This window comes from Bidens hawaiensis, unplaced genomic scaffold (genome assembly GCF_021521415.1).
Source record: "Bidens hawaiensis isolate Kalapana, Puna unplaced genomic scaffold, B.hawaiensis_p1.1 tig00067296_1, whole genome shotgun sequence".
Taxonomy (NCBI): Eukaryota; Viridiplantae; Streptophyta; class Magnoliopsida; order Asterales; family Asteraceae; genus Bidens; species Bidens hawaiensis.
Window position 1 is genome coordinate 1 of NW_027501928.1, and position 23,347 is coordinate 23,347.

General features: G+C 34.4%; 1 protein-coding gene and 1 pseudogene across 1 annotated transcript; both read right to left on the minus strand.

Moving 5' to 3' along the window:
* Positions 1-2,854: 2,854 nt before the first annotated feature.
* Positions 2,855-5,457, minus strand: LOC143604902 (phosphoglucan phosphatase LSF2, chloroplastic-like; annotated as a pseudogene).
* Positions 5,458-7,119: 1,662 nt separating this feature from the next.
* Positions 7,120-10,205, minus strand: LOC143604901 (uroporphyrinogen decarboxylase). The gene is made up of 6 exons (XM_077081236.1): positions 10,099-10,205; positions 8,489-8,610; positions 8,292-8,402; positions 8,027-8,215; positions 7,804-7,929; positions 7,120-7,711 (listed from the first exon to the last, which is right to left on the minus strand). The coding sequence occupies exons 1-6, from the start codon at positions 10,196-10,198 to the stop codon at positions 7,196-7,198; spliced, it is 1,164 nt and encodes a 387-aa protein (XP_076937351.1). The 5' UTR covers positions 10,199-10,205; the 3' UTR covers positions 7,120-7,195.
* Between the last annotated feature and the right edge of the window lie 13,142 nt (positions 10,206-23,347).

The following is a 23,347-nucleotide window of genomic DNA, read 5'->3' on the forward strand; positions in this document are numbered from 1 at the left end:
TGCAGATTGCGTTCACATTTCTGGTTTATCCCGCACTCATACTTGGTTACATGGGTCAAGCAGCTTACTTATCGAAAAACCACCAAAACGCCGATCAAATCAGCTATTATGTCTCGGTACCAGGTACATGTTTGACTTTATAACATGGTCAAAATGTGACTTATCAAACAGTTTAACTCGAGCCCGTGTGCTTTCAGAAAGTCTGAGATGGCCCGTGCTCGCAATAGCCATTCTTGCATCCGTCGTAGGAAGCCAAGCAATCATCAGTGGCACATTCTCGATCATCAACCAAAGTCAATCACTCGGGTGTTTTCCAAGAGTCAAAGTCGTGCATACATCCGACAAGATTCATGGTCAAATATACATACCCGAGATTAACTGGATACTCATGATCTTATGCATTGCTGTCACCATCGGTTTTCGAGACATCAAACACATGGAAACGCGTCGGGTAGGTCCCACAAACTGTAATCCATAAACCAGTGTTGTAAAAGTCGGATTCCAAGGCTGACTAGTTGGGGACTAGTCGGTCCTCGGACCCCTTACCTTGGGGGCTTTCTTCAAGTCAGCCTGGATTAGTCAAGGCGGTCAAAGTCGGTCAAAACTCGAGCTAGGCGCGCAAAAAGTCCGGCTAGTTGGGCTAGGCGGTTAAAGTCGGACAGGCTACCTTTTTGACAGGAATTATGCTTATTTTAACATATACATATAATATCCAAAAATTAATTTTTTTATATTTATCATGTCCGAGTACTCCGACTGCTCCCAACTCCCCAGTCGGCGCCTAAGGTCCGTCTACCGACTTTTGCAACCTTGTCCATAACTCTGTTCAAATTTGACAGGAATTATGCTTATTTTAACATATACATATAATATCCAAAAATTAATTTTTTTTTATATTTATCATGTCCTGAGTACTCCGACTGCTCCCAACTCCCTAGTCAGCCACCCTAGGGTCCGTCTACCGGCTTTTGCAACCTTGTCCATAACACTGTTCAAAAACTCCTGACTTGAATATTACTACTTCATGTTAAACTTCATTGCAGGATTGGCGGAAATGGCGGTTATGCTAGTAACTACCTGTCTTACATCTTTAGTGATCATTCTTTGTTGGCATAAACCCCCATTTATCGCTCTTTTCTTCTTATTTTTCTTCGGGTCAATAGAGTTACTCTACTTTGCGGCTTCGTTGGTCAAATTTCGCGAAGGCGCGTGGCTTCCAATCCTACTAGCACTCTTTTTATTAACCATAATGTTTGTTTGGCATTACACCACCATCAAGAAATATGAATATGACCTTCACAATAAGGTGTAATTAGAGTGGCTACTAGCCTTGGGTCCCACTTTGGGTATTTCTCCGGGTCCCGGGTATCGGGCTCGTTTTCACGGACTTAACCTCGGGCATTCCCCGCAAACTTTTCGAGGTTCGTCACCAACTTACCGGCATTTCACCGTGTGTTAGTGTTTGTTTGTGTGAAATTTGTACCCGTACCCGTTTGTCCCTCCAGCCGAAAGGTATTTATTAGAACGTGTGGGCCCCGCGTCTCTTCGGTCTTATAGGTGCAATTGTCCGGTACGGGTACCGAGATGTGCACCAGGATGTTGACTCGTTCGAGTCTGACCTTGTTCGAAGGCTAGCCGAGTTCATCCGCTATGACTGGTCCCGTCCACTAAGCACCGATCGAGGTAATCGTTGCATAGTGCATACATCTCAAACATGTCATTTACTTAGGGGTGGGAAATGGGTTGGGTTGAAACGGTCATGGGTCGGAACGGGGTAGGGTCAAAAGGTTCCGGTCGGAACGGGTCAAAACGGGTTTCGGATCGGGCTGTTTTTTTTTTTAAGAAAGAGGGCAAAGGCGGAAACGTTTTAGTTTTTTTACATTTTTCGTTTTTTATTTATATTTTGAGTTATGATTTTTTTATTAATTTTTTTGAGGGGTTTTTATTGTTAATAAAAACCAAAATAAAACCCCTCCAAAAAAATTCAAAAAAACTAATAAAAAAATCATAACTCAAAATGTAAATAAAAAACGAAAAAATATAAAAGAACTAAAACGTTTCCTCCGTTGTCCTCGTTCTTCAAAAAGAAAAAAAACGTGAAATGAACTGAAACCGAAAGTCGAACGAAAACGAAACATAAACCAAAACTGAACGAAAGTAAAATGATTTACTATTTACTTATTTAGTTTCACATGTGAACCCAAGCAGGAAATGAGGATCCTGCATCGGGTTCAGACCAGTCTTCGGGTGATCACCGGCTAGCAGTGGTGGAAAACACGGGTTTTACAAGAACCTCGGGTTTTGAAGTGAACGAAAACACACAACAAGCAAGCGTTTCGTTCGGGTTCAAAACAGTTGAAAGCATAAGTGACATTGTTGAAACTACACCGAACAAGAGACGGGTGTGGGTGCGGTTCGTCGTTGAAGATACTGAAACCCGACCGATGTTCACATGAGACAAGAACTTGAAGATCTAAAGGCAGCTCAAGAAAGCGGGACCCGCCTTCATACTTGGTCATTCACATGTGAAAGCCAAACAAGGGTCATCTGTTTTCAAACGACTAGCAGTTAACTTCGGTTATAACTTCTTACGAAGGAACTGTCGGGGCCCGGATGTCGTTTTGAAGGTCCCTCCGCGTCTTCGTTGGAAGTCGGTATGGTTTATGTTGTGTAAATAAATAATAAACTTAGTTCTGTCACAATGTGCAGCTATAGCTTCTGTTCATAATATCAAAATTTAACATACATAAGAGTTTCACTTATTAAGTTACATTTTTGTTTTATTTCACATATTATTCATATACTATAATACTAATACATATTATGATAATAATTAATAAGTTAATAACTTTGCTTAAGTTCCACGAAGATGACGAACACGCTCTTGAATCAACTTTAGCTCCCAATCTGCCACATTCTCAAACGCGTTTTCGGGCAGACTCTCAAACGGCTCTTTTCCAGGGTCGTTTTTAGCTAAATCATAAGTTGCGCCTCGTATCGCCTTTTTTGTTGGGCCCGCACGGTCTTATTGCGGTTAACGTGTCATATGATGTGTTCAACTATGTTTCAAGAATGTGTTAAAAAGTTATGTATATGAAGATAAATGATATTTAAATGCCAAGGGCAAAAGGGTAACTTACATCCATGTCGAGAAACCAGAAACATGTAAGCGATGGCGACAGCTGGCGCCCGACCCAAACCCCGCTGTGCAGTGTACATACACTCGTCCTTTTCCTTCCGAAATTGCCCATTCCAGTGACGAAACAGCTTTCGGTAACATACTCCTTAAGAGTCAGGATCAAAATCTCTTGCCTGCAAGATTCATATAATATCAGTAAAAATATTATGTGGGTCCCGTTTTGTTTGTTCCTGGTAACAGAAACAGGACCCACATAAGAAACACTGATATAACTTATTTCTCATTTTTATGGTCCTGTTTTGTTATCATAAAACAGGACCGACAAAATGAGAATTCTCAAGAGTGATGTTTTGCTTACGGGTCTTCGCATATGGCGTATTCCAAGTTGTTTACATCGTTTAACAATTGAGTCTAAATCTATTCCCCAATATGCAATATCCCCATCTTGCTGCAAGTTAAGAATGTATGCACATTTTGTTCCTTTTTAAGTTGGTCAATATCTTCCGGTTTTTGAGGTTGAGAGCCAACAATCAGACTTTCGGTTATCAGATTATAATTCATACCTGAAAACACCTGATAAATCTTGTTAGATCTCAATATCAAAATAAGGTGTCATCTTTAAATCAATACATTTAAGCAGCGCTGTAAACGAACCAAACAAGGCTTGTTCATGTTCGTCCTACCGTTAAGCTTTTACCGGACAAGTGAACGGTTTATGAAAACCTAAGCGAACACGAAATTTCTTGTTCTTGTTCGTTCACTAAGGAAATGAACTTGTTCGGTTCACGAACACGAATGAACACAAACAATGTTTTATTTGATTTGGTAACCGAGAATGGTCAGTGCCAACAGTTCAATCCAGCTACCAAGTTTGTGTTGGTTTTTTATAACATTTGTATTTATATGTTTACATATAAATTAATAACATAATAGTCATAAATATTTTCGTTTTATAGTTAATAATTTGCTTAAATTTATATGATAAGATTAGAAAAGTAACTAAAAAATATTAAAAAACTTTAATGAACAAGCATACACAAACAAACATTAGCGAACATATACAGACGTAAGTAAACGAGCACATTATCAAACGTTCATGAACATAATCGAACGAACATGGTATCTGTTCGTGTTCGTTCATTTAGTTAATAGAACAAAATTCCTTGTTGATGTTTGTTCATTTATTAACGAACGGACAAGCATAAACAAACGTTCCGTCGAATGTTCGGTTCGTTTATAGCCCTATGCATTTGTGTTCATTCTTTTTAAATAGTCATTACATTTTATTCTTTTGGATAAAGAGGATCTGTAAAAGGTAAACACATACAAAAAGTCCCAAAATATAGTTACAATAGAACTAAATAGTCCTGAATGGTGAACACTTTATCAATTGATTTGAAACCCTGGCCACATGAAATAAACAACTCCCAAAGTACAATACATAGATCTTAAAAAAATTGAATCAAATGAATTTCAAAGTTGTAGTTGCAAATTTTTGGAAATCAGGGCCCGAAAACAACACTCGAACAATCGGTTTTTTAATCAAATACCGGATCACGACTCTTTTTATTAAAAAAAATGCACACAAGTCACATAGCCTTAGCCATCTATTTATATTAAATAATTTTCTAAACATACAATGACTCAAAATCCTAATATCAGTAACCGAAACTGCCATAACCGATCAGGTATGGTTATGGTAATTCATTAACAGACATCTCAGCTATGGTTTTAGGCCGAACCAACCTGTGCACACCCCTACAAAACATTTTCTATATTAAATAACTTCCTAACATACAATGACTCAAAATACTAATATCTAGTAACCGGGCAGTATTAAAAAACCAGTGCGCCAGTTTAATTGTTTTTTTTTAAAACCGACCCCCGACCCACTGTAATCTTCAAAACCGATTAACCGAAACCGTCATAAGTGATAACCGATCAGATATAGCCCATTAAACGACATCCAGATTATGGTTTTAGTCCAAAACCGACCCACCGACCCGTGCACACCCCTACGAAACATCAATAGTTAACATAACCATTTGAGAGATACTGACCAAGATCATGGTGATACTCATAAGGGTTTCTCATCATTCTCTTCATAGCAGTATTATAATCTTCCATTTTGTGATTTGTTGAGCTTTCATTTTTCTTTGTTTTGCAAAAGATTAAAGGTTTTGGTGTGGGAATAATAACATTTAATTGTGGGTTTTTGTGTAGGGAAAATTTGATATTATTATTATTAAGTGGTGAATAAGATGCAAAGGTGAAAGATGAAGAAGATGAAAATGGAGCAAGAGACTTCATATTAATTAATCAAAATCAAACCATGTTGTTGTTGTTGTTGTTTGTGTCATGTTGAGTCATGTGTTTTGTGTTTATGGTGTTGGGGAAGTTGAAGTTGAAGTTGAGTTTGTACGTTATGGTCCATTGACCCTTTTTGCATTTGGATTTGTGTGATGATATAAAATGATATCCACACATTGGTTATATTTTATGAATATACTTTTGGATGATTTTACTTTTCTGGAAACCTTTTGTTGTTGGCTTTTAAGGGTTGTTTTGAGAGTGCATTTTAGACTTTTGAGTAAACCTATGAATTGTTCGTTAATAAGTTTGTTTTTATATTTGTTCGTTTTAATATTAATAAACAGTATTAAATAATGTATTAAAAAATCATAAACGAGGGATCCTGGCTCAAATTTTCGGTAAAAAACGGGTGAATTTACACCACGTATACAAATTTTCGGACGAAAAAATGATCAATTACACTGCTATGCAAAAAACAGGGGCCCTCATGAAGCTTCGCCCCTATTAATAAATACGTAGGTAATTTATATTTATACAAAGAAAACGGGTTTGGTTTAATCACTAATTTGGATTAATTGTGATGCGTTATTCATTTGTGTCCATTAATACTAGCTTATGTTCGGTTAAGTTCGTGAACCGCTCTTTTAGGTTTTATCGAATGACCATGAACTAACACGAACATGCCCGTTTTCTTAATAAATGAACGTAGAGGAAAAAGATGTCTGATTATATGTTACTGTTCAGCTAAAGTTACATGAGCGAGAACACGAAGATGCCACGTGTTCGATTGTAGAGGTATTAAATTTAGTAAATAAAATATAAGAACGGCTAATCAAATTGTTAGCATTTTTACCTTCTTTTTTTTTTCTACTACTCTACATAAAATTTTCATATTGTTTGAAAAGAAAAGAAAAGATAATTAACTTAAAAACAACACTATAATTTGTTTATTCCTTAAAACAAAATAAATGTATTTAATATAGCTTATTTGATACATCCCCATAAAATGGTTTGTATCTTACCTATTTGAATTGTGTACACTTGATAGATTAACAAAATGTAAAGATATTCATCAAATAATTAATATAACAAAATTAAATGAAAACAAATCTCAAGAGATTTAATTTGTTGAAAGTGTATATAACATTGGTTAGGGATATTACTTATCAAGTGTATAACTAGTTTTGATAACCCCATATTGCGGTAGGTACAAAAAACTAAACTTGAAACGTTACCACAAACCCACGCATTAACTACTCAAGCCTCGGTTCTCAGCCAACTCTAAAATGTTAAAATATCTCTTAGCTTGAAACTCATTTGAAAAAAAGCTCCAAAAAAACTTTTTTAAAATCAGCTACTTGGCAAACTGAGCCAATTCAGCTCAAATCATGTATAAACCAAGTTAAGCCAGGTTCAACTTGTTTACAAACCAAGTCAGCTTGGCTCGGCTCATTTACAAACCAACCCGAGCAAAAGCTAACCCTGTTTCGCCCCATTTCAACTCGTCTATAACCCTGCTAGGCTGCTATGGCTCGTTGCTTCATCTAGAAACACCATCATAGGCAACTCTTCTTTAGTTGTTGAGTTACTTACAGATCAAGGTGAAAGTTGTATCCTTATCATAAATAGTTAATGTAAGATGGAAAGAATGAGCATCATGAGACATATTAAACTCAACTGCAATGCAACAATACTAACATGTAACAAATAATTTAATAGTCTTGCCTACAAAAAACACTCTTTTCAGTACCTAAGACCTTTAGCAACCTCAAAAAAATGAGCAACATTTTCTTCTGGTGTGCCTACAACAATCCCATGACCAAGATTCAATATATGCTTACCTTTCCCTGCTTTCTTCACGGTATCGTGTATTCTATTGGTGATAAAATCTTTTGACCCGAACAACACACCCGGGTCCACGTTCCCCTGAACCGCTATATCAGTTCCTAACCGTTTCCTACCTTCAGCCATATCCACAGTCCAGTCCAAGCTAACCACATCAACCCCGGTCAAAGGTAGCCGTTCCAACAACCCACCTGACCCACTTGCATAAAGTATTAAAGGAAGATCCGGGTGAGTTTGCTTAACCGTGTCCATTATTTGTTTCAAGTAAGGCAGACTGAATTCTTCAAAGTCAGTTGGGCTCAGCTCGGTGGCCCATGAGTCAAAGATTTGAACCGCTTGTGCACCGTTGTCGGCTTGGTATTGAATGTAATTAGCCATTGAGGTTGTGAATTTTTCAAGCAGTGCGTGTAAGACCTGCAATGGTGAGCCGACTGAGTCACTGAGGTTTTAACTTATGAAAAATGAAAGTTTTGAATTATAATAATATAATATAACAAATTGATCACCTTAGGCTGTGAGAAAGCAAGCCTCTTAATTTTGGAAAAGTGCTTTGATGATCCGCCTTCGACGCAATATGATGCTAGAGTGAAAGGAGCACCAACAAAACCTAGTACCGCAGCTTCGTTATTTACCTAAAAACCACTCAAGAAAGTTAGCAAAACACAACAAGATGAATAATATTAAGTATGAACTTTGAACAGTGAAGACATGCGAAACATAGAACAATACCTCTTTTCTCAAAATGGTCAAAGCCTCGCCAACATATGGAACCCATTCTTCAGGAGTGAACTCCTTCACTTTGTCCACGTCAGCAGCCGTGGCTATAGGATCGAATATTATGGGCCCCTTTCCTTTAACAATGTCAAATGGTATGTTCATTCCCTCCAGAGGTGTAAGAATGTCAGAAAATAATATAACCTGTAAACATAGTCAATATTAACCACTTTACCAAAAACATAACATGATTTCGATGATCAAATGAAGCAAATCTTACTCCATCAGGCTTGAACACTTTCCATGGCTGTAAAGAAATCTCCACGACAAGATCCACATTCTCTGATCTTTCACGAAACGAAGGATACTTTTGACAGATGTCTTGATAGCTCTGCAGAACAAAACAAATAAACATAATGTATGAACAATAGTGTTTAATATTGGAATAATTAAAGAATTGTGGTTATATAGACCTGCCTTCATGTACCTCCCTGCTTGTCTCATGAGCCAAACCGGAGGTCTTTCTACATCTTTACCCCTAACAGCATTAAGCAATAGTGGCTCAGTTGTATTAACAGCTTTTCGTTCCGCAACACTCGCTGGATATCATAATTCAAGTAAGAAACACATACAGATACTAGTAGGGCTGTAAATGAACCGAACCGAACCAAACAAAGCCTTATGTTCATTCGTTAAGCTCTTATCAGACAAACGGTTCCTAAACAGCTAACCAATCGAAATTTCTTGTCTGTGTTCGCTCATTAAAAAAATAGGCTTGTTCGTGAACAGTTCACGAACACAAACTAACACAAACAATCAACAGCTTGGTTCGGCTACCAAGTTTGTGTTGGTGCTTTTACTTTGACATTCATATTCATATGTTAATTTTACATATAAATCATCACATAATACTCATATATATTTTTGTTTTATAGTTAATACTTCTAATTAAATCTATATGATAAGATTAAGAGAAGTCATCAAAAAGTATTAAAAACCTTTGATGAGCAAACATAAACAAACAAGCATTAACAGACATCATGGTCCAAAATTCCGATGCGCCCTAAAAAAAATACTAAATTCAACGCATGCATGAATATTCTGCACATTTTTGTTGTAAATTCAACTTTTAACTCCTCTAAATCATGCTGCGCACATCATGTAAACGCATCGCGTCAAGTGTAGCAATGCACTATTTATATCGCATCAAGCTCATCACGCACTATGCACACATTTTAATCCAAAACTATGCAATCAATATCGGTGGTATCTCGGTTATCGGTCGTCGTGTGAAATATCGGTACCGATAATATCAGCGATATTGACCGATATATCACCGATATTCCCGATAACAGCATTTTAAGTCTTAATTTTCAACTTAAGTGTATAATGTTGGTGTTTCGAGTATGAATCAGTTCCTACTTGCTACAATTGTTAGTGTTGCAAAAGGTTAATTTGTTAATAGGAGGAGAATATACTGATTGTTAGTGTTAAAGTGCTATATATATAAATTCTACATGATATTAAAATTACTGATATCCCACCGATATCTCACCGCGATAACTGATATCTCAAATATCGGTCCTCGGCCGATATCCGATATTTTTCTGCATTAACCGCAGTATACTCTCCTACCATTAACAAATTAACCTTTTGCAACTTGCAAAACACTAACAACCGTAGGAAGTAGGAACTAATTAAGATTTAAAACACTAACATTAAACACCAACTACCGACATTTAAGACTTAAAACACTGATACAGGGAATATCAGTGATATATCGAAAATATCGGTCCAATATCGCCGATATTATCGGTACCAATATTCTTACCGATACATCACGATGTATATCAACTGCAGAGAATAACAGAAGCTACAAATACACATCTCCTGCATTCAATTTTCAATTTCATAAATTAAATAACTGAATTCTGTCTCCACTAGCAAATTCAATGCCAATTCAGCTCAATTAACAATCAAAACTTAACCTAATTCATGAATCAAACACACAAAATCAAAATCCATAACCTAATTCAACCTTCAAAGTCAAACTACACAATACGCACAAATCAAAAGGTCAAAACTACCTCCAGCTGAGCAGACGATCCGATTAGGACGAGATGAAGATGAATTGGAGAGTGAGATTGACGAGAATGATGGAATTGAACAGGTGTAGATGATTGACATTGTGTTATATTATCAATTTCTGCGAATTAGGGTTTGAAGGTTTGATAATTGGGTTAAAATAAAAGCTGGAGGTGTGGATAGAGTAAAGATAAGGAGAGAATCTGCATATCTATCGTCTTCTACTTATTTATTATTATTATTATTATTACACGGATGATCTGTTAGCTTCTGTAATAATTTGTGTAATTACAGTTATTATTGTTATTATATGTTATTATAAATGGATTTCAATTTTCAACGGCTGTTCATCGGCAATGGGAACGCGGTAAGGTAAATTGGGTTTTGACTTTCGTTTTAATTAATGACCTGGTAGTGGGTTTCTCTCTCATACCGGAACCGGTTCCATTCTTTACCAGGTTAAAACCCGACCCAACCTGACCCGGAAAACCAAGTCAAAACTCGGTTAAGTACGATATACGTTTCCGGTTATGAAAATACTTGGTTTGTGCGCCTCAATTCATAGTCCAAGTGTTTCCACACCTTAGGGATTTCAGCCGTTCATCGTTAGATTGGCGCTTGAGGATGGCGCCAACTCATTTCAGGAGGAAACTGACAACTCGTAAAACCCCTGACTTGCCTATATGCCTGAGAGCTTAATGGCATCTATGTTAATAGCAGCAAGGTTTTTATACTGAAAGTGGGATTCAAATCTGTGACCTTTATGGTCACAGAGTGTTATCCACTCCAGCTGACGCCAGTGGATCAAATGGCCACCGGCAAATTAAAAGTTAGTTGAACCATTTGATGAGAAATATTTTTTTAATAAATGAACGAATGTGAACAAAACTTTTTATCCTTTCGTTAAATTATCAAGCATGAACACATGTATAAATCGTTCATTTTTGTTAATTAGTTTATGTTTTTTAACTCGTTCTTTTATGTATTCATTGATAACAAACAATACAGAATAAACTTTATAGATATCACTGACTTAATTTATATCTAGGTCATTAGCCCCTCTTGGATTGCATAATTTAATCTACTTTTTCTAACTTAAAATACAACACATTGCAGTTTGTCTAGTTTATTGATTTCTTTCGCATAAGAAGTTGATGTTCATGTTTGATTCCAACAATTTTACTTTGTGATGTGGCAGAGTGCGTTAAGTGTATTACATATTCAAAGCCATCGCGCATTGCAACAGGGATGAATGTGAATTTGGTTGGTATCGGTTCGATTTATTACGGGTAAAAATTTTGTTGCCAAAGTTGAAATTTAAAAGTTTTGTGTCAAAAGTTGAAAGTCTAAAAATTTTAGTCGTAAAAGTTTTAAAAGTACCAATTTCAGTATTTGCACCTTTAATCTTGATTTTAGCTTTATAAAATAGTATTTTAGCCTTCAATTAATTAAATTAAGATCTTAAAATGGTTTGTTATTAAAATTTGAAATGCTTTTCACAATTGTCATCAAATGTTGCGACGTAACAAGATGATTATTTAAGAACGAAAACAACGTGTCTGGACTATATTCATCATGACACGCATAAAAGAGAAACAATTAATTATCTTATTAAATTTGACAATGACAAATTGTGTATAGTAATTTAGTAGAGGATTGGGTAGATGATAATATTAGACATGCTGTATGCTTTATACTTATATGTACAAGACAAATGACTAAAGGTAAAGCGTGTATGAATTAATGAGGGTTGTATCGAGTAAGTTTCTTTTTTCTTTTTTTCATTTAACGACAAACAAAGCCAGACTTGAATTCTTGACGTTTAAAAATCAAGTATAGTGAGAGGTGGTAGGGCGCGTCAATTCCTGCAACACCACCAAATTGGTGGTTAAACCATTAGACCACTTAAGTAGAGGGCGTTTAACATGGAATGGTTGTCGGTGTAGTAGCGAGTAAGGGGATTCAAATGGTTGGGCAACTACAAATCTAACCAGTCATAATATATCAATCTCATTTTTTATATAACAAAGTTTAAATAACAGTTGTGATTTCAGTTAAACCATTAATGCCCCAGTTTGTACATGGCAAATGTCGTGGTGGTTAAGAGCATTCACAGCCGAGTCCTTATCAATATCCATATAATTACAATTAAAAACACTATATTTTTATACCTTTATCATTGTTTTTTTCTTATCCACTCTCAACCATTTTCAGAATGTCCCAATCGGTATATGGCATTGCCATGGTGGTTAAGAGCATTCAAAGCCTAGCTTTTATCAATATCCATATAATTACACTAAAACACTATATTTTCTTTTCTTTCTTCTTTTCAACTAAATAATCATTTTTATAACTTTATCATTGTGTTTTTTCTCTTCTCCACTCATAACCGTTTTCCGAAATATTAAAAAGTTATACGGCATGGACAATCTATTCTCAATTTGTAAAATGCATTTAACATTTTCTCTCTCTCTTTTACTCACAATCACTTATAATTATATCTTATAATTTACAAAGCTCATTCACACACGCATAAGGAATGGATTATGAATGCTCATAATGCATGCACTTCACCACGTTTGGTCTAAGGAAAAAGACAGGTGTAATGTATAGTTGTTTTAATGGGTTATAATTTATTTATCATTTGAATGTCAACTTACACACTCATCTACTTTGTAGATGGGTTGTTTGCAGTCTTATGTTAAATCATTAAGAGACTTATTCGACTAGGAGGTAGTATCTGAATCTATCAACATGTTTCTAAAACTTATATCCATATGAGGTTTATTAGCGAGCTAAACGTGCTTTATCCTAACCTATTCAAATGTAACCTTATTATAAAATTAATAAGAGACTACGAAACAGTCCGTTACTCTAAAATTACACATAATAACATTCTCCATGCTATAATTTGAACCATGGTATTTTTTAAGAGACAAAATCAAGCCTCTACCGCCCCGCCAAAGCTAACACTTATGATTCCATTAATTTAATGTGATACTTAATGCATGGATGTGTCTAAGTTCACAATGTGGGACGTGTAGTCCATTCTCCCCACATGCGACCTCCGCTCAAATCATTAAAATTAACACATATGTTTATCAATCAAGATGGGACATATTACATAGCACGGGTAGACATTATTACGGTTTCATTTCATTTCAGTATATTATATTCCTAGCCGGTTTACACTAATATGAAATCAAATACCTTTCTATTTCATGTATTAAGAATGATAGTACCATTGATCATTAATGATGATATTACCAATTTTATTTCTTATGATTTAATATCAAGTACAGGATTGTGAATGATTGTGAGTGTAAATTATAGGATGGAGAGAGAAATATAGTGATTTTTTGTAAATTTGGAGAAACATTTGAGAAACATTGTTTGCCCCTATTTATTTTTTAATATTTGTTAGATTGGTTGTGAGTAGAGCAGAGAGAAAACTGTAATGATAAAGGTATAAAAGTATTATTTAATTGAACATGAGAGAGATATGTAGTGTTTTTTAGTGTAATTATAGAGATTGGGATGAGAATGCTCTTTAGAATAAAAATAGGATAGATTGACGTTAAAAAAAGCAACGAATGTTCATATTAAATAGAGTTTACTGTAACTATGTTAACATAGAATATAAAATATATTATTTGATTGTTTTATTTTCTTAACTATTTTTTTTACACGGTTGTAGTTGTATTTGTATATATAGTTGATTAATAACATATATTTTAGAACGTAAACCTTTACCTTATCAACGCACTATTTTTTATTTTATACTTCTTTTGAATGACAAAATTCTTTTAATCATTGTCATTTACGGAAATTGAACCCAAACACCCCCCCCCCCAATCCCAAACCCCAAACTCAGGGTGTTTAAAGGCTTTATCTCTGTCAATCGACCACCACGTGATTAACATACAGGGCCAGCCCGGGGGGGGGGGGTGCGCGAGCCACATCCTTGGCCAGGGCACGTAAGTTTCAGGGGCCCAAACTTTTTTATACATATGATTGATATATAACATATCAACAGTCAATTATTTTAATTAGATGGAAAACTTTTTTTCATTTTTGTCGTTTGTGAGACTTGAACCTAAGACCACAAAACTCATATGCTTTAAAGGGTTCACGTCGATTATTAGTTTATTTTTTCTTCCTCCTAATGGCTTAGAGTAATCTTAGAATGTCTAAATTAAATCATGAAGGATTTTAACTTTAAATGGAGAATATTCGATTAAATGCAGAGACCTAAATAGCTTGAACCATTAATGAATTTGTACTATCGTTTCCTCAAGTTTAAGGCAGAAGGATAAAACCACAACAGCTCGACACCAAAATAAATAGCAACCAAAGTTTGATACACGAATATAGCAATATTACTTTCCAAACATTTATCAAGGAAATCTATTAAATAAGATGAATTCGGGTTTTTATTCAAATTTTTAAAAGATATATAGTAGTTCGTCAGCTTGTTTTCAAGATGACTGAACCTTTTTTGGTACCTTAAACAGAATTTAAAGTACCTAAGACCCGAATCTTCGTTTATAGCTACATTTATTAGCAAGAGAAGTGTAACGAATATGTTGATGCTTAAAACTTAAAACCTAATAGAAAGTAATTATAACAAAGGTGTAATCAAATGATTTATGTGCTAGCAGATGTAGATGACATTTATTTTATACGCCTATAATGATAAATATTAAAAATCCTTATTATTTAATTTGTATATTTTTCGTGATATTAAACAGGGTGTAACCAATTGATTTATGGGATGCTGAGAAGTTGGTCTAGTGATAAGAGGCCTATATTTGTTTTAGTGGAAATACAGGTTTGATTCTCACTTAAGCCGGTTTGAAGGATATTTGGGTGAAGGGACGAATCAGGGCTTCAATCCCGGGTTCGAACCCGATATGGTGCGAGAGTTTACAGATTATGTCCGGTTCCCGCGCATTAGGGGGCTATGTTCTCACGGCAGTCGAGAAGTCGACCTTGGACTTGGACATAGTCCAGAAATAATAGGTTTACACATGAGACTTTTTGCTATTAAAAAAATGATTTCTGAACTACCACCATTTAAGTTAATGACAATTATAATATTGGGATTGCTACCCACAACGAAAGTAAAACTTATTAATTAGAGATATTAATTATATTATATTAAGGTAAATTAGAAATAAATAATCTCAACTTTTATGCATTGACTGATAATAATTTTATTTTTAAAAATCCATGCCAACGATCTAACTTTTTGACTATTTTTCTCTCAATAAACCTCAATTAAAAACACTTAACGTCATTAAGTATTTTTTCGAATTTCAAACCGATGTTTAGGGCTTTTGATCAGAAGTATGATACTAGTCAACTGATGTAAAACTTATCTCGAAATGGTATTCAAATGACTTGATTTTTGTTAATTGGAAATTCAAATATCTAAATTGAAACATTGTTTGTCGTTTGGATCACCGTTTCGATATAAGTTTTAAATTAGTCGACTCGTACCTTTTTCCCGATCAAAAGCCCTAAAATATCGGTTTGAAATTCGAAAAAAACCTTAACAACGTCAAGTATTTTTTAACAGAGGTCAATTGAGAGAAAAACGGTCGAAAGATTGAACTATTGACATAGATTTTTAAATATGAGAATATTATCATCCAATACACAAAATGTGAGCTTATTTATTTCTAATTTATTTTATAGTTCTTCGAACTTTTTTGAGGAAAGTTATATTATATATTTAGAAATATTGATGGACAAGAAATTAAGAAAGTTACAATTCTTACAAGTTCTGTCATTGGACGACGTGTGCGTACATATCATATTTATTATCTCCCTAAATGCACATATATACAAAAATACTTCAATAGATTATGCCACGTGTTATAATGCACCAATGAGCCCTTACACGTTTGATTGTCACGTTATTTGGTTATCACGTCGTGACTTCGATCGGGTTCTTTTAAATAAGATTACTAAAAATTGAAAAGAAGTAAATAAAAATTAAAAGAAAAAAAAAGACTTGTGTTACTAATTTTTCAATTGTAAGAAAGTGAAAGAAAAGAAATTAACAATTTATAAAGGACGAGAAGTTACTCGTTCAAAACTTTTTCGATATACCTCGTACATGTAATTGTTTTATTTTGATGTTAACATTTTAATAGGAAACTATTCACGTATCTAAATATGAAAGCAGGTACGCGTATACAGTCATAACAACGAGATATGTATATGGTATGCCCAAAACATATGGTTTGCTCGATTGTATCTATCTTTTTGCGGTAATTATCATAAAACAATGTGTTCGTTAATGTCCAGTTCAAGTTGAAAAACCTCCGTGTATTATTGTTAAACTATAAAAGTCTCATTTATTGTCTCTACAACTTAAAACCCCACACACACGTATAAAACCATAAATTAAGGTTGTTAGCTTAATGGTATGAAGGAGTGTATAAAGTGGTGCTCCCACCTAAGCGGTGAGGGTTCGGGCCCAAAGTAGACAAAGATAGATGTAGAAGTAGAATAAATGGATAGTGGGTAGAGCTGTAAACGAACCGAATGAACATGAACAAGACTTTGTTCATGTTCGTTTGTTTAGGAACTAATGTGTTCGTGAATGCTTACCGAACGAGATTTTATATTCATGTTCGTTCCTTAAGGAAATGAACGTGTTCACGAACACAAATAAAATCGGCGGAACCTAGGGATTGAGATTAATGTATTTATCAATGTGAATGATGAGAACGAAAATGTGAACAATGCAAAAACGATATGAGAATATCATTTCTTATTTTATGTTATAGATAATAAATTAAAGAATATAAAATGTTTAGATAGAATAAATATTTGTACAAAAAATTTTCATGAACAACATATACAAATGAACATGAACGAACGCTCATGAACACATTACCGAACGTTCACGAACATAATCGAATGAACATGGGCTCTGTTCATGTTCGTTTGTTTAACTAATCAAACGAAATTTCATGTTCATGTTCGTTCATTTATTAAATGAACGAACATAAACGAACTTCACGCGAATAATTCACAATTTGTTCGTTGAACATTTTGTTCGTTTACAGCCCTAACAGTGGGTGTGAGACTGTGAGTTAGCCGTTTCTAAAAGTAAAGTAAAGTAAATAAATCATTCACGCAAAAAAGATTTAAATTGTTAAAGCAGAATGACTCAAGTCCCTCAATGAACTAATTGTGCTAAGCTTTTGTGGATTTAACTGGTAACAAACTTAGTTAGAAAGTCATTTAATATTGGGTTGGTGTAACGATTTAAGCTCCTTATATTTTGCATGCCCACTTGATCAATGTTTTTAAAGCTAGACGTGGACATAAGATACTATAAGTCCTATACTTTCAGTTTTTTTTTTTTAATATATAATTATTAAAATTTGTTCATTTTATATATATGGAAACAACTACTCGATCTTTATTTGGCTGATAAATTCAATACAACAGATAAATTAAAATAGTATCAAATACCACCTTTTGAATTATAATATACAACCAACTAATACATGCAGACACACACATTGACACATACATTATAATGTAACAAGTTAATGCAACACAATAATACTTAAGTATGATACAAGTTGAATTATACAATAACTGACAACTATAACGAGATATATTTTTAAAATGACAACTTTTACATTAAATGACGTGACCTATTTTTAAGAGCTTTAAAGTTTGAAAGTTAGTTAGCAATTAAATTAAATTTATCTGAAAGCAATTTTTAATTACATGGAATTAACAAAATTAGCATATGACGTAGGCTGTTTTTAAATAGAGTCAAGCATGTTTAAATAACATGATATTGCAAGATTCATGGAGATGCTAATAGCTTTTGAATTCAAACTTAAATTTCGATTTTTTAGTCTCTTTTAATTTTTAAAGCAATCCCAAAACAATCAGTGGTTGTATAATGTGCTGAAAACGTGTAAAGTCAAACCATGGCCAAAGATAGAACTTTTAAAAAGAGAAAATGACTAAAATATCCACTATCAAGGTTAAGAAAATATTTATTTGTTCTAAATCACATTGAATCGACGACTTCTAATCATTATTCGTTCTAATCATTATTCGATGAAATTTTTAACTAACCAGATTTTGGAGCTTGTCCAAACAATCTCGTCAGAAGCCAAAAATTCTTGTCGGAATCCAAACAATCTCCATGGAAGACTAAAAACAATCTCTTCAGATGCCAAAAAGAATATTGTCAGATGCCAAAATAAATCTTGTTAGATGCCAAAATAAATCTTGTCGGACACCTACAAAATCCTGTTGGCTTCGACTATTTAAAATAAATAAATAAAACTGTCGACCCAAATTTTATGATGTGTAAAAGAATCTTGTTGGTTGAAAATGTAAACAAAATTTTATTTTATTTGATCGTAGAAAAAGCCGGTTAAATGGACGAGGTGAGATCCGGCACAAATAAAACTAGTCACCAAAGCATACTACAGTTAACAGTTTTGAGCTAGAGTATTATGTTATAAAAAATAAATAATGTAATAATAATTACGGTATTTCAAAAGTTATAAAGTAATAATAATCATATTAAAACATAATTACTCAAATAATTTATATAGTTGAAGAGGTTGGGTACCACACCAAAGTGCCAAAGCGCTACTTTAGGCCCCAGTTTACACCCGGTCAAGTGCCAAACATTCTCTTACACCTCAGGAAATGTAGCGCCAAAGATCCTCATATGCATGGTACAAAAAGAAAATACCTTAATGAAAGTAACGCCCAACCAATAAGGAATGACACACAGAGATAATAGTACTACATATTACAAATGTCACCGTCAGTCAACTGTTTTACCCACCAACCTGCCAAACGCACGTGGGAATTCCTAACATGGCAGGCAGCCCATATTTTCTCTCCTCCAATCCGGCTATAAATACTACTCACACCTCAACGGTAAACAGATCCAGACTTTACAGCGAGAACACTCACTAGTGATATGCAATTATCAATACTTACTTAATCACCAATACTGAATACTGCTTTTCAAGCTAGAGGGTGGTTACAAGAAGACCCCACCCCTTCTCCTTCTCGTACCGAGCTCACGGTGTTCTGCTTTGCAGATGCTTTCATTCAGATTAGCCGGATTGTGTTTAACCCCTCGTGAAAAAGATTAGATCTCAACCTAAAAGATAAACGATTAGACTGAGAGCTGAACCGGTGATTCTTCAATAGTTCATAGGATAAAAGTCATTTGTAATCCAAACATTAAATTAACATTATGTTTTTTTAAATAAAAATAAACATTTAAAAAAATGAACATTTGTTTTCCCCCGGAAAAAAGGGCGTTTAAAGTAATACATTTTCCTATTTTAAATACTTGTGTTATGTGCATCATAACCACATGAAAATCTTATATACTAGATGGCAACAACACCACCACCACATCCGTAAATAAGATCACATAACCACACTACCTACTTTCTCTCCTTAAACCGACTTGACCACTTCCATCTTTCGTATCACTCAAAGTACAATGCATAAAGCCAAGGTTACAACACCCAAACTGGTTCAAGAACCACCCACCAATGGAACACTTGGTGAGTCATTCAGAATCTTGTACTATGGAAGTGCATCAACAGTATCTGTACCGTTCATGTGGGAGTCACAGCCAGGTACCCCTAAACATGCACTCACCGAATCATCTCTCCCTCCACTCACACCTCCACCTTCGTACAACCAATTCAACCAAAAGTACAACTCGCCAATGCACGTCACTAATTCCCACTCTCCAAAAAGTCTTGGGTTTGGGTTTTTTCGTACAATTTTTGTTGCGTCTCCCAAAAAATTAGTACGGAAAAACCCAAACCCGTCCCCGTCCTCTTTTTCATCATGTTCTCCCTCCTCGTCGTCATCAGGGTCGCAAATGTGGCAGTCGACCCCGATGAGTAAGACCGAGTTTAGGAGAGTGATGAAATTAGGGTTTGAGGACGGGTATGACGAGAAGGACAGTGACTCTGACTCACCGACGTCGACATTGTGTTTCGGGCCGAAAAGGGAGGCCAAGAGGAGTTATAGGATTAAGGAAATGAAGAAAGCGGTGATATCGTTTGTACGTAATGGTAAGGCGTGATTAGAAAGTAGACTGTGAGTAACATTTATCGTTAAAAAAAGTTAGTGATCTATGGTCTATCTTTATTTTTTTTTCTTTTGGAAAATTGTTCATGAGTTAAATGAACTTTTGAATTATTGGGTTTTGTATTTGGCTATTTGCAGTTTCATGCAAAAGAAAATTGTAGAAATAAATGGTTTTGAACAATTTGATGTACATTAATATACTGTAAATTTGCCTTTAATATGCTATGAAATAGGGAAAATGACTAGAATGTCTATTTGAGCGGTCAAAGTTAACATTTTCTGATTTTGTCTAATAAATCTGGTCTTTTAGAATTTTTCATCTCAAATCCAGTCCATCAGTCTGGATAATAATCATTACACGACTAGATTTTCAACCAACCAGATCTCCACATGTTGATATCTAGTCGAGTCGCTTGGATTTTTTGAAAAACTAATAATAAGATTTTATATTTTCAAAAAACCGTTCGAACCGCTTGTGTTAAAAAAAAAGCCAAACCTCATTAATTTTATCAAAAAAAAAAATTTGCCGAACCGTTTGAATTTTTTAAAAACTAGTTGAACACCCTTTCAATGGACGAAATACTAATTTTGACCAGTCAAATGGACATTTTAGTCATTTTCTAAAATACCTTATTTCGGTGAAACATATGTTCTGTACTTCTGTCATTCAGAAATATGCATATGGTCTGTTCTTAATAATTAAAATGCATATGCATTTTTTGCCAACAGTCTTAGCTAAAGTGGCAAAAGATTGATTGCAAGTCTATAATTTGTAAGTGCTCATATATAGATAGCTACATTGATTATATTTATTTCAAATAAATTAACTGAAATAAACAATCTAATGAAATTTTGATTATTAGTCATCTTGGCTGGTCAGCTTAATTAATCTTGGCATTTATTTATGTGATTTTCAGTTTGTTTATTATTTCTTATCATAAATTGTTGTATTTTTGGTTCATTTTGATCAACCAGATCAGTTAAAAAGTTACTCGTATTTGTAAATATCTAAAACCATAACAAGTTAGTGTCAATAATAGTTATTTTCTGGATCCGCATATAATATAAAGAAAACTTTAGTTTTTAATGTGCAGAAAATCTGTATTACTATCTAGTGTTGGTATCATGAGTCAAAGATGTATTTGTTTACAATGGTCCGCGACTAATAGAACACTAACGCCGTTAGTGACTGGTCGCCAGAAAGACGTTTTTGGCCGGAAAACTCATATTTTTTGTTGGAAAACTAAACCTAAATACCAGTATCACCAATTGACTATGGCAGTGGTTTTAGAGTTCTGACGACCTCAATAACTAGGGTTTTTATTAGAAAAATGTTCATAAAGGTATGATGTAAGGTTACAAAGAAGTTTCAATCGAAAAGATTGAGTTTTCGGCGAAAAATGTTAGTTTTCTGACGACCTGCGACTAACGGCGTTAGAGTTCTGCTAGTTGCAGATTGTTGTAAACAAATACACTTTTAGTTTAGCTGGGATCGATACCAACCAAGTATTAAGTTGAGACTCTTGTTTACTAATAAGACATAATTTGAATGTTGTGTGCCATGACCTAGCACCCACACCCACGTTCCCATACCTTCAACTTAATGTCATGCAATTTTTATATGCTCTTTGTTTTTGTTTAGTTTGATAATTGTTGGTTTAGTATCTTGAAGTGGGTAGTATATTAAGTAGTGGGTCGGTTATGTATCTTGGGCAGTTGGGCTCTTGGCGATATAAGCCACTAGTTCTTATGTGTTATTTTTATGAATGAAAAATGACGATTCGAACAATTACAGTCTCTTCCAAAAATCTATGATTTCTTATCTGGTTTCTATCTATTTTCTTTGGACCATTTGAGTAACGATTAGGTTTGTATCATCGAATTATTTAAAACCAATATTTCTTTATTTATCTATATTTTTATAGTTAATTACTCTCTTGGGTTTGAGACTTCGAATCCATTAACATATTGTAGTTAGCAATTAATGCGTTTTGACTCCATTTCAGATCAACATTTCGTAGCGTGGAGGGAAGTTCGGTTTTTTGTTAGTATTTAGAAATCATATTTTATTTGTTATTTTTTAGTTTTAAATGTATTCATCAGAGTTTATATAATCCAGTTAAAAATAGTTAATTAACAGTAACAGAAAAACTATAAAGTCTAGATCATTAAAAATGCTAACAAATGGACTTTTGATTTTAAAAAAATCTTAAAAGAGACTCATGATTTGTTTAAGTATTCAAATTAGAGCATCGCTAATTTTGTTAGTTGTTATCATAATTATTGTTGTAATACTGGTTTTTTATATACAAGTTATTGATTTTTTTATATTCAGATTTTTAAGAATTCTTGAGGACGGCCTTGATCATATCAGATTTTTTTCATCCAGTGATCTAATGAATCATTTATTAAGTCATGGAAGTCATTTAATATTTTACATATCTAAGAGATTAGGATAGATCACCCGCTAAGGCGTATCTTCTTTGGTATGACTCATGGTGCTATTGTTCCAGCTTGTCTTGTTTAATGCCGCCTCTCGCTTGTGTCCACCCGCATGAGCTTCTACAATAATCACTTCGCATGGATAGTAATATAGCAAAGCTTGGAAATAACTTTAGTAAAGATGTGCATGTATTAAAAAAAAGAAAGAAAGAAAGAAAAAGTAAATGAAAAACCTATGTCAAAGAAGATCGATAGAGTTTTTAGTCATTTTATAACACCATAAATTTTGAACGAACAAATGCGTCAAAAAGCAATAGGCTGCAATGGGCGGACAAGGTTGAACAGATTTACGGCTGCTTTTCATTCGGTTTACAGTCCCCTCACAAATCGCAGGGTCCAATTGTCCAATGCCCCCTTCAACACACGAGTTCGATAAAACGTTTTAAGTTAGTATACATTTATACACGTAAATCAACTTTGTATCGGACTCTAATTCTAAATAACAGGCTTTCCGAACAGCTACAATAGAAACATTTTTAGAGCCCATTTTTAAAAATTGGGCCGATAGTGATATTGGGCTTCGGCACTTTAAAGAGCCATTTAATTTGAGGGCTTGAGCCGTCTGCCATGAGCCCATGAGACTTGTTGGAAAATAAGTTCAAAATAAATGTCAGAAGACACGGTGAA

Bases quoted from the DNA above. Each gene is read 5' to 3' on its own strand.
- LOC143604901 (XM_077081236.1), bottom strand. From the start codon at position 10,198: ATGTCAATCATCTACACCTGTTCAATTCCATCATTCTCGTCAATCTCA. The intron at 7,930-8,026 runs GTATTGTTCTAT...AGTGGTTTTTAG, and splicing joins TGACCATTTTGAGAAAAGAG to GTAAATAACGAAGCTGCGGT. The intron at 7,712-7,803 runs GTGATCAATTTG...TCACCATTGCAG, and splicing joins TTGCTTTCTCACAGCCTAAG to GTCTTACACGCACTGCTTGA.